The sequence below is a fragment of the Cystoisospora suis genome (assembly GCF_002600585.1).
Source record: "Cystoisospora suis strain Wien I chromosome Unknown contig_6436, whole genome shotgun sequence".
Classification (NCBI taxonomy): Eukaryota; Apicomplexa; class Conoidasida; order Eucoccidiorida; family Sarcocystidae; genus Cystoisospora; species Cystoisospora suis.
Genome location: NW_027159225.1, coordinates 1 through 11,873, shown reverse-complemented (window position 1 = coordinate 11,873; position 11,873 = coordinate 1). Strand labels below are relative to the sequence as shown.

Genomic DNA, 11,873 nt, shown 5'->3' with positions numbered 1-11,873 from the left:
GATAGATTAAAGATGGATAGATCAAAGAGAGATAGATAGGCGTCAAGGTAGATGTCTATCGATAGGTCTTTATGTAGAGTGGAGGATATCTGTTTGGATTTCCTTCAGTCTGTAGAGCCATAGTGGTCAAAAGTCGTAAGGTGTTCTTTCTCCTTTCCTTCTCTGTCTTTCTTTCTTTCTTTCCTTCTTTTTTCTTTCTCTTTGTCTCTTTTCTTCTTCTTCTTCTCATCCTTTTCTGTCTCTCTCTGTGTGTTTCTTTTTCTTTTCAGATAAGGCGAGCCTTGATGGATCCTTCTCATATCGTGATCGTGTTTGATAGCTCTTCAAGCCGAGACTCCCGTCTAGCTATTTTTGACGGCTATAAGGGAAATCGATCCGAAGCTCCTGCAGGTCTACAGCAGCAGTTCAGAGCTATCAGAAGGCTTTGCCATTCTCTCGGTAAATCCCACACTCTCTTCGCTCTCTCTCTCTCTATATATATATATCTCTATATATTTATAGGTGTATGTGTAGAGATGTAGACAGAAATCTCTCTCTGTAGTGATGTATCTATCTTCATGTACCCACTCTCTCTTTGGCTCTCTTGGTTTGTCTCTCCTTTCTCTCCCGATCGCTCTTCTTTATCTTCAGCTCTCTTTCTCTTTCTATGTACGTCTCTCGCTATCTATATATCTATCTGTCTATGTATATCTTTGTCTTCAGCCTATCTATCTACGTATCTATCTATGTATTTCTATCTGTATGTGTAGTCTATGTGTGTATGTCTGTAGTACTTGATGATAGCTCTCTGTTTGCCTTCTTGTCTATCTCTCACTGTATAGACTGAGCCTTCTCATACACATCGTGTGTACGGAGCTACCTTTCATTCCTACTTCTCTCTCTTTTACTTTCTCTTCTTCCTCTTCTTCTTTTACCTTTTCTTCTTCTTCTTATGGCAGGGATTAGTACGTTGTCTGAAGATGGAGTAGAGGCGGACGACGTTATAGCCACTCTCGTTCAGCGCGCATGCAAAGAATCTCTCTCTGCTCTCTCTCTCTCTTCTTCGCATCGTGAAAGACTAAGAGAAGAAGAAGAAGAAGAAGAAGAAAGAGCAGAGATTTATGATAGAGAACGGTTGACTGGGGGGATCGAGAAAAGTTACGCAAATGACGGCCTAAAAGGAGAGAGAGAGCACGGCATATCTACAGAGCAGAAAGATAAAGAAGAAGATCTACGAGTGAGAAAAGGAGAGAAAGAAGAAGAGAAGAGGAAGAAGAAAGAGAAGGAAGGAGAGAGGAAGAAGAAGAAGACAAATTCTCCATGGAGTGAAAAGAGAGAGAATGAGGAGAGAGAGTTCTTTGAAGAAGTTATCGTTGTCACATCCGATAAAGATCTACTTCAGGTAGACCTTTCTCTCTCGTTCTCTCTTTCTTCCTCTTTCATAATGAAAGCCTTCGATTATCTTTACGTGTGGGTCTCTGCTTCTGTCTTCTATGTCTCTCTGTTCTTTTTCTCTTGCTTCTGGCGTCCCTTCAGTCTTCTTTTGTCCTTTCTTCTTCTCTCCTCTTCTCTTCTTCTCTTCTCTTCTCTGCAGTCGATAGCCTTCTACTCTCCTATTGAGTTCTATCATGAACTATATATATATATATATATGTGTATATATATATATATATACACATATATATATATATATATGTATAGAGGTGTATATACGTATGTGTGTGTATACGTCAGAATACAGTGCTCCACATGTGCGGGTAGAGGGGTGTCTAGAGATTTCTCTGTAGCTGTATGTATGGCAAGATGTATGTGCGTGTATGTATGGATATGCAAGGAAGAATGTGTATGTACAGAGATGAGCTAAAGGAGAGAGATAAAGAAAATGACGAAGACATGCAGGACATTTCTATCTCCTTCACTACCTGTCGAAAACATACAAATCTCGTCCTCTCCCTTCAATTCATCTATCTATCTATCTATCTCTTCATCTTTCTATCTATCTATCTATCTACTTATCTTTCTATCTATCTATCTATCTCTCTTCTATGTATCTATCTATCTATATATCTTTAATCTATATATCTATCTATGTATCTCTTTCTTCTACATCTATGGTGTGTATGTACAGGTTCTTCAGCATAACTACATGACGGCCCCTCCTTCTCTACGCGATGCGCCATCCTCTCTAGAGCCTTCTTCTTCTTCTTTCGAATATAATCCATCCATGCATCAATCTCTCCCCTATCCTTATCAGCGATCTCTTCTCAACGAGTCTTTTCTCTCGAGCTCGAAGAAGAGAGATAGACACATGACCCAGCAAGAGAAGAGCAAAGAAGAAGAAGAGGAAAAAGAAGAAAAAAAGAAGAAGAAGAGAAAGACACCGCAGATAAAGAAGAAGAAGAAGACAAGTAACAAGAATGGCATTCCCAATACTCACGAAGACGAAGAAGAGGAGGAAGAAAGAGAAGAGCTACGAGCTCAAATTCTTCCTGCAAGCTCTTCTTCTCATAGGGAAGGCGAATCTATGAAGCCTTTATCTTCTTCTTTCTTTAACTTCTCTCCTCGGCCTAAGGTGTGGGTTATGCAGTTGCACCGTAAACTTACTCTTGTAGATGAGCGCTGGGTCTATCTCCATTACGGTAAGATCGACACTTCATACACACCTCCCATACACGCACATGCAGATACACACGCTCCTTTCTCTCTCGCAGAGGTCAAAAAAGCCGCACATATACGTCTCTTCCATATATATAGATATAGATATATATATATATAGATATATGGTATATGTGCATTTACAGAGTGAGAGGGACGTGTTGGGTGTATGTGTTTATATGACGTGTCTGTGAATCTCTGGGTATGTGGGGTGGAGGAAGTATCGACCGATGCTTGTACATATACATATGCGTGTGTATATGCGTGTGTATGTATATATGTATGTATGTGCTATTCAATGTATATGTATCCTCGCTCTCTGAAACGTGCCCTGCTGAAGGTCAACAATAAGCAAGAAAGGAAAGAGAAAGAAAGAAGGAAAGCTTTCAGGTCTTTGTGCGGTGTGTATGTACACTTTCCTCGACAGTCAAGACTTTTCTCTTCTTCTCGCCTGCCTCACAGTGAGGGATGACGCATCGCTCTATTTACATCTACCTATACATCTGTGTCTCTGTGCATGCATCCATACGCACGCGCGTCTCTCCCTCTCTCTGCGAATAGAGAGATAGAGAGAGGTAGAGATAGATACTGATGTGTGTATAGAAATCCTTGGAATGGAGAAGGCTAGTATAGGTCTGTCTGAAGACCTCCCCTACACCTACTACTGTTCCTCTACTCCTCTATAGAATTCCTCTCTGGCTCTTTCCTTTCTTTCTCTTCCTATCTAGTTTCGACCTCTCTATCTTTTCCTTGCTTCGAGCCCCTCTATCTACTGGAGAACATTCAACCCTAGAGTAGCCAAACCTTCTTCTCTCTGCTCTATCCATGTATACAATACATATATATACACACATATACATACATGTATACATATATATATATATATGTGCGTCTCTGTCTTCGTTCTTCTCTTTCTTCATTTCTTTCTTCTTCTTTCTTCATCCTTCTTCTTATTATGTAGGTGTGCATGCACATCAGTTGCGTGACTATTTAGCTCTTGTAGGAGATGCAGTCGACGGGATTGAGGGGTGTCACGGTATCGGACCGAAAACGGCGATCAAACTCCTAGCGCATGCAAATCCAAATAAAAATCTCACTGTACGTCCACAATAAAACACACTTAAAGAAACCAGGTGTACATACACCCCAGCGTCGATCAGATCTCTCCAGAAAGAAACAAGGCGCTTGAAGTGGAGGATAGATATCTCTATAGATCTTGATATATCTGTAGGTATATAGATGATACTCCTCCCCCTTATGGGTCATCGCTGTGTCTATCGAATTCTAGGATCATGTCTAGGTATCGAGCTATGTAGCTATCTTCAATCGATCTATCGATCTATCTATCTCTATCTCTCTATGTATTTCAAGTAGAGGTCATTCTCTCTGGTCACTTCTCTCTATCAGCATCTATCTCTCCACCTATCTATCGTAATCTCTCTATCTCCAATCCTTCTATCTTGGGACAATCTGCATCTGTCTGTCTTCCGCCTAGTTCAAAGGAAGAAGTTTTCTACTGATACCATTCACGTGAACGAAGTCAAACGTCCGTAATTTAGGCTATGATTCACTATATAAGCCGAACCTACTCCAACCTCCAATAGACCTGTATGTATAGATCTATATATAAAGAAAGACAGCATGATAAGATATGTATATGACTACAGTAAGAGGTATCATATATCTATCTATCTACCTGTATATGTCTCTAGAGTAAGAGATACCATATATCTCTCTGTGTATCTACATGTGTATGAGTTTATAGTGGAGTACCGCCATAAAAAGACAGACATGTGGAGACACGGGAAGGGTGAGAGAAGATGAAGAGAAGGTGAATTTGCACCCCAGAGAGAAGAAGAAGAAGATTCTTTCTTTCTTTATTTCTTGTTTGAGAAGCTCTCCCCCCTTCTTTTTCTCTGCTCTCTTTTCGTCTGTAGGAGGTGCTAGGAGATAAGAGAGCTTTATCGGCTCTTGTTCATCCGCATCAGGTGGAGAGCCTCTTCAACTTTCGCTCTTTATTTGAGAGAAACCGGCAACTTATAGCCTTAGATAGTCACGTCGCTTCTCTCAATCGGTTCCCTCTTTCTCAGTTTTCTGTCGTACAGAAGAAAAGACCACGTCCGCTTTCTTCATATCAAAGAGAGAAGGCGCCGTCGATCTCTTCTCCTTCTCGACCTCTCTCTTCTTCTTCTTCGTCTTTTCATTCCTTTGCGCATGCAAAGAAAGATCGAGGGGAGAAAATGAAACAGACAGAGAGGCCCGAAGAGGAAGAGAAAGAGAAGAAGAAGAAGAATCATGCCTTATTCTTCTTTCCGTTATCTTCATGTCTATCTAGCTCTTCTTCTTCTTTTCCGAGATGCTATACACCTTTCTCTTCTTCGTATGCTCTGAAAACGAGAAGTGCGTCGCGAAAGAGCTATCCGTTCATAAAGGGAGAAGAAAGAAGAGAAAGAGAAGGAGAGAGAGACAGAAAGAAAGAAATTCCAAAGAAGACGTGAAGCTTACACACGTCTCTATGTCTTGTTGACGTGTAAGAGGAGTCTCTCTCTCTCTTTCTTGGTGTGTTGATTAAGGTCAGGAAGAAGATAAAGAAGAAGATCAAGATAAAGAAGAACTCTCAAGCATTCGGTTGACAAAGAGAAGACAAGAGAGACAGAACTCTTCCAAAGAAAAAGAGGAAGAATCTAGAGATAGAAAAGCAGATGTATAGAGGAAGGTTACTCGATCTCTAGACTCTCTCTCTCTCTCTCTTTATGTGTATATGCATGTGTACAGCAAGTAATCGATGAATGAGAGAAGAGAGAAGAAGAATAAAGAAGAAAAAAAACGGATGGAGAAAGATCACTCAAATACCATAGACATACATACATAGATCTTCTTCTTGTTCCTCCTCTCCTTCTCACTTGATAGACACGGATATCGCTAGAGCCACGATATAAAGGACAACATAAAGAAGAAGTAGAAGAAGAAGAAGAATATGGTTCGATAGAAGAAGACTTTAGAAGTCCTTTTCTCAATAAGTGACCGTGAGTTTGAGAGCAGCTCCACTATTCTTCTTCTTCTTCGTCTTCCTCTTCTTTCAGTCACTTTCTTTTGAAGAGACAGAAAGGGGATCTTTTCTCGTTTCAAAGAAAGGCCAAGTGTTGTGTATGTGTGGTAAGTAGAGACACCTCGAAGCCGTCCTATCAAAGAGATGCATGCACTACAGGTACTGTAGACGTGTATAGAAGGATGAAGAGAGAGAAGGGGCAAAAGCAACGAGCCTTCTCGATCTCCATTCATTTGCTTCATCTTCTTCTTCTTTCTCTTTCTCTTCTTTCTTTCTCTAACTCAAGAAGAAAAGACTTCAAGATCACAAAGTTGAAAGAGGAAAGAAAGGGAGAAGAGACTAGCTTTTGATATCTTTATCACGGTGGTCTTTCTCCGAGGTGTACATACACCTCAGATGGACACCCTGTCATGGTGTTCATGGTGGCTCTTATCAGGTGAAGAAACTTCCTTGTGAGAGAGAAATTGATCGTTTTGATACTGACAGGGTTCCTTCTGATACTGTAGATGAGAGAAAGGAAGAGAAGAAAGGTATCAGAGAAGAGAGAGGAAGATCATAGAATGGAAGCTATCGTAGCAGAAGAAGAAGAAGAAAAGAAGAGAAGAAAGAAAGAAGACTCTTCATCCAGGTGTTGTGTGAGAATCGAAGTGAAGAGACGTGTCTTTCTTTCTCTTTCTCGCTTTCTCTCTTTTCCTAGGTGCTGCAAAGAAAGAAAGAACCTAAGTCGACTCTATACAGATTGAGATACATATAGATACATGATGAATGCATACAAACCTGGACAGATAGATAGTAAGCACATCACGGCTGTACGGCTATATCGATTCACAGCCATCGAAGAAGAACTAGACTCGGCGCTTGTCTCGACGTAACAACGGAGAGAGAAAGAAGAAAGATAGAGACTGGTAGATACTTCACGGAAGATAGAGATGTGCATAAACGTGAAGACTGTTCTTTTCGTCAAGAGAGAAGAGAGTGATGACTGGGTCCCTCCTGTTTCTCCTCTATCCTTGTCAATATAGTCTTCTAAAGACACACCAAGGTTCGATCGATCCGTATCTACCTATTCTCATCTATGTCTATCTTCCCTATCTATCTACGTATCTATCATCTATCTACTTTTGTAGTCGATCTGTCTATCTTCAATCTATCCATCTATGCAGGTATGTATATGTATATCTCCAGCTCTATGGAATTTAGCCTAGTTCTTTCTGTCCTTCACATCCTTGTCACCTTGAGAGAGGTCCCTTGGTCTCTATGAGACAACTCAGCTGTCTCCAAGAGAGACAGACTGTCTTTTCTGTCTTTTTTGATATCTTCTTCTAGAGGCGAGTCGTACGAGGGCAAATGTGTTCATGGGGAGTTCATAGGGAGGAGACGTACATACACGTGGGTAAAGATGTATAGAGAGAGGTAGATACATACCTAGACTAAAGATAGATATAAGGGTGACTAGAAGTGTGAAGTTCTTCTCATTTATATATATGTATGTGTAGCGCCATCGATTAGAGAAAGGTGTATACTTATGTATTGATGTATGTACAGTGAGAGAGAGGTGAAGAGGAAGGAGTGTGATCTTAGTCTTCTCTCTCTCTTCGATTGCTTGAGAGAGTGATAGAGAGATACAGAGATAGATAGGGAGATAGCGAGACATCAAGAAGAGAATCCTAACACTCCCCTTGCCAAGCGATTTGGAGAGCCGGTCTTCTTCATTCATCTCTCCAGATGTAGGGACCACCTTATCGACCTATAAGTGGATGCGCCTGTCTACACTTTCTCTCTCTAGATATGTATGCATATATGAACGAATGTGCGTAGATACACATACAGGTGATACAAGGGAGTTGGTCCGTGAAGGGTGTAGTTCATATCGGCAGGAAGAAGAATAGAATAAGAGCAATGGCTTCTAAAGAAGAATAGAAACTCTCAAGAGGCTTCAAGACAACACCCATATCTACATACACATAGAAATCTTCGTACCCATGCACGGCATTTGCATCTATCTATATAGATATATATATATATATGTATATCTCTCTCTATATATATAGGTGTATGTTGCTGTGATTGATGCGTGAGAAGTTATTTTGAAAGGGTTGAGAGAGAGGGTTGGCGTCTAAAGGCACTTCCAAGGAGAGACAAGAGCCAAGATAGGAGGACATCTTGTAGAGAATAGTAGTAGTAGTAGACAGTATGAATGAAGATAGACATGCACTTTTTTCTCTCTTCTTTCGATTTGCAAGTTGGGAAGTCGAGTGAAGATGAAGAGAAGAGAGAAAAAAGAAGAGAGAGGGAGAGAGGTATTATTTCATAGGGAGGATCTGGAGAGATGTGTCTCTACTGATAAGAGGAGACCCCCCATTTGACTCTCCCCTCTTCTCGTCTGTCTTGTTTCCTTTCTTTATCTATCATTCTCATACATCATAGAGAGCCTGAAGAATGACAAGCTCCTTCGCCTTGCAACTCTCTATGTGGTTCGTGTGCTCTCTCTCTATTTCTTTGAGCTGAGAAGAGAAAGAAAAACGAAGAAGAAGAAAAGATGAGATAGGGCTGTTGTGTTCTTTTCTTTCTCGAGTCTTTCTCTTCAACAGCAGAAGAAAAGAAGAAAGACTAGCATGCTTTGTTACATCCTACTCCATGCTTCCGCTTCTTCTTTTTCTTCGTTCTTGTGTCCGTACACTGCAATGCATGCATTCAATCGACTAGCTAGCTAGCTAGCCAGTCAACCTCCTTCGGAGGTTGCATAAAGGGATCATCATGAGAAGAAGTTCTTTTTCTTCTCCTTTTTCTCTTCTTCTCGCCTCTTCACTTTCTTTTCTCCGTCCCTTCTCTTTGCTCCTCTCTCGCTCTTCCGAAAGTCTCTCTCTCTAGCCTTCCTTGCTTAGCCGCTACCTAGATATATGAATAGATAGATAAATAAAGACAGATAGATACTTAGGATAGCTAGACTAAAGATAGACAAAATTCATATACAAGATCTATGTATATATGTATATATATATACATATATATGCTATTCAAACATATGTTGATACATAGAGAGAAGATACTTTGATCAATGGAACGAGGCAAGAGAAACGGGTCAGGAAAGAATGGAAAGTGCGAAGAGAACAAAAAGAAAGAAGACAGAGATGAAGATGGAAAAAGACCTATCGATGATCTAAAGTCTATGAAAGAATGCAGAGAGAAGAAGACGGAAGAAGAAGAAGAAAGGAAGAATCTTCACGAGCATCTGTCACCCCCTGGGACGACTCCTGCTCCATTAGTATATCTCTATCTTCCGATAAGAAGAAAAACGATCTTTCATCTTCTTTCTTGTCGACTTAAGCTCCCTTCCTGATCCGCATAACGAGAATTAAGATAGATAAGATCGACTTTTCTCCAAGACACAAGATAACTTAATTTACCCAAGACATCTCAAGTGATCGATCGGGGGGGGGGATGATAAGTGGAAGAAAATATGGTTGAAATTTCGAGTGTACAGACACCTCAAAATGATGATAGGAGTTCCTGGGTTTTCTCTTCCTTTTTATTTGTGGAGCTTTTTGAAGTGACGCACTAAAGAAGAGAAAAGTGAAAGGAGTGCATGTGAAGTTAAAGAGTGCATGTGAAGTTAAAAGACATGCAGAAAACCGGGTGTATATACACATAGATTAGACTCGATCTATAAATCTATCTTCGATCTATATGCCTGGATCTCTTCTTCTTCTTACTAATACTGCCGCGGATTCTTGTTCCTTCTCTCTAGATTTCTTTACAGAAAAGAGAAAGAAAGAGAAAAAGTACCTAGAAAGCAGGTACATCATGTATATTCCAAACTCTTTCTGCGCCATACTCATTACGGTGTATATACACCCTGAAACTATCCAGCTGTGTCTCTCTTCCTATGCACGTATGTGTAAATCTCCATGGAATCCGACGCCTCTAAAGCCTCTAAAGGATACCGACACGAAGGGATTGGCTAGGTGAAGCATAAGAAGAAGAAGAAGAAAAAGAAAAGAAAGAACTGAAGATCTCTCTTTCAAGACAAAGGAAGGAAATCCCGATACAGATCTTATGGAAGAAGAAAAGAAACCCATCCATGTAGAAAATAGCCAAGTGTATAGACAAGACCTGTTGATCCAAGAAGAAGAAAAAATGAGACAAGAGATCTCTATCTTCCCAGAAAGTCTCTTTCCCACTTCTCGACAATTTCTCTCTTTCTCTTTATCGTCTTACAGACATATCTACAGATCTATCTATAAATTCAAAGAAACACACCAAAGATCTCTCTTCGCTAAAATATATCTATCTGTATACACATATACATCTATAGAGATAGGAGGTATATAGCGAAGAGAGATATCTGGAAATGTGTGTGTCGTGTAGATACACCGAAGGTTGAAGAGAAGAAAAGAGAGGCAAAAAAGAAGAAAGAAGCGAAGAAGAAGAAGAGAGAAGAAAGAAAAAGAAAGAGCTTCAAACATTTGACAAGCCTACGAAAACGAGAAGAGTCCAATCTATCTCTTCTTCTCTTTTCTCTTCTCTTCTCTTTCTTCTTCTTCTTCTCTCTCTTCAGAGTAAGAAGTGGAGGTCGTGCTGTCTCCTCAGTCTCTCTCAGATTTAGAGATAAAGACAACACCCCTTCCACCAGACAGATCAAGATAGACAGATAGATGAGAGATACATTGAAAGATAGATAGAGAAAGACATAAAATCTCCTCCTTCTTCTTCTTTTTCTTCTTCTTCTAGATGAGCCCTTGTACATCCTGGTCGTTGATGAATGCGCTGCTCACTTCTTCAAGCTAAAGAGAGACAGAGACAGAGAGAAGGAAAAGAAGAAGATAAAACAGAGAAAGATAGAGAGAAGAAGGAGAAAGGAAAGACAGGATGAGAATCTTGTCTTCTCATTGAAAGAAGCCCCATGATAGATTCTTGTAAGAGACACATGGAGACACATCCTACACTATTCCTCTCCCTCTATATCTAAAGCTCCACACATACACATACATATACATACACGCATTTGCTCCTATACACTTATATATACTCAATCTATATATATATATACATGCATATAGAGAGAGAGTGAGATTTTATGAATGTATTGAAGGGGAAGTCTTGCTGGTTAATGTGGGTGCTCTGTGCTTTCTCTATCTTCCCCATCGATCCGAGACAAAAAGAAGAAGAAGTGCTTTTCCTTTTTCAGTCAATCTATAATGAGTGCCAGCAACGACATCTTTCTTTCTCATCCGCTTTTCGTCTCCTTACTTTCGTCTTTCTCTCTCTCTCTGTCTTATTCTCTACTAGCTACTCCTACACCTCTACATAGATTCATATACCAAGCTCGATTCATGCATATATATATATATATATACCAACGTACAGATAGAGACACCCGCGAAGCATATGGACGTTGAGAGATGCATGCATAGGTGTGTATGTACAGCTCTCTGTATGTACACGCTGCAAAATAGCCATCCACATTCGCATAGATAGAGATGCACATACATACACACATACGTATATACACATAGAGAAAGAGAGATCTGTAAGTATGGATTCACATATACATGCACACCCTGTCTACATATTCATCCATATTCCCACCTACATACATATGGATACATATTCATACATGATAGGCTTATTTGAGAAATGAGAGACCTCCGGATCACGATAGTCGCCAAGAGACGAGACAGAAACCCTCTTGTCTAAAAGAAAAGAAAAACGTCCTTTCTTTCTTTCTTACAGGGACGGCTATAGCGACTTGCATATCTCCTCCGCATTCATCTATAGCTGGATCGATTCTATAGGGCCCGAAGCCTTCCCCTTGCTGAAGTGCATGCAGTGAAGAGAAAGGCTTTCTATTAGGCAAGGACGACGAAGAAGAAGAGTCAAAGAGAGAATCTGTCTCATGGAATCCTCCTGCTCCTAAATAAGAAGAGCCAGGTGGAGAGAGCCGAGGTAAATAGAAACCTAACCGAACTATCCCCAGACGCACAAACTGAGAAAGAAAGAAAAAGAAAAAGTCAGAAGAAAAGAAGGACGATGAAGGTATGGTGAGGGAGACGTGCATGGTCTTTGACTAGATAGATAGATAGATTAAAGATAGATAGATTAAAGATAGATAGATTAAAGATAGATAGATAGATAGATTAAAGATAGATAGATAGATTAAAGATAGATAGATAGATTAAAGATAGATAGA

General features: G+C 40.1%; 2 protein-coding genes across 2 annotated transcripts; one reads left to right on the top strand and one right to left on the bottom strand.

Annotated features, from left to right (window-relative positions):
- Nucleotides 1-269: 269 nt before the first annotated feature.
- On the top strand, nucleotides 270-6,677 carry CSUI_009963 (5 -3 n-terminal resolvase family domain-containing protein). Its single transcript, XM_068070071.1, has 5 exons — nucleotides 270-438; nucleotides 939-1,381; nucleotides 2,108-2,618; nucleotides 3,596-3,732; nucleotides 4,572-6,677. Exons 1-5 carry the CDS (start codon nucleotides 285-287, stop codon nucleotides 5,130-5,132), a joined length of 1,806 nt encoding a protein of 601 aa, XP_067917954.1. The 5' UTR covers nucleotides 270-284; the 3' UTR covers nucleotides 5,133-6,677.
- Nucleotides 6,678-9,773: 3,096 nt separating this feature from the next.
- Nucleotides 9,774-11,803, bottom strand: CSUI_009962 (uncharacterized protein). The gene is made up of 2 exons (XM_068070070.1): nucleotides 11,415-11,803; nucleotides 9,774-10,467 (listed from the first exon to the last, which is right to left on the bottom strand). Exon 2 carries the CDS (start codon nucleotides 10,428-10,430, stop codon nucleotides 9,993-9,995), a length of 438 nt encoding a protein of 145 aa, XP_067917953.1. The 5' UTR covers nucleotides 10,431-10,467; nucleotides 11,415-11,803; the 3' UTR covers nucleotides 9,774-9,992.
- Between the last annotated feature and the right edge of the window lie 70 nt (nucleotides 11,804-11,873).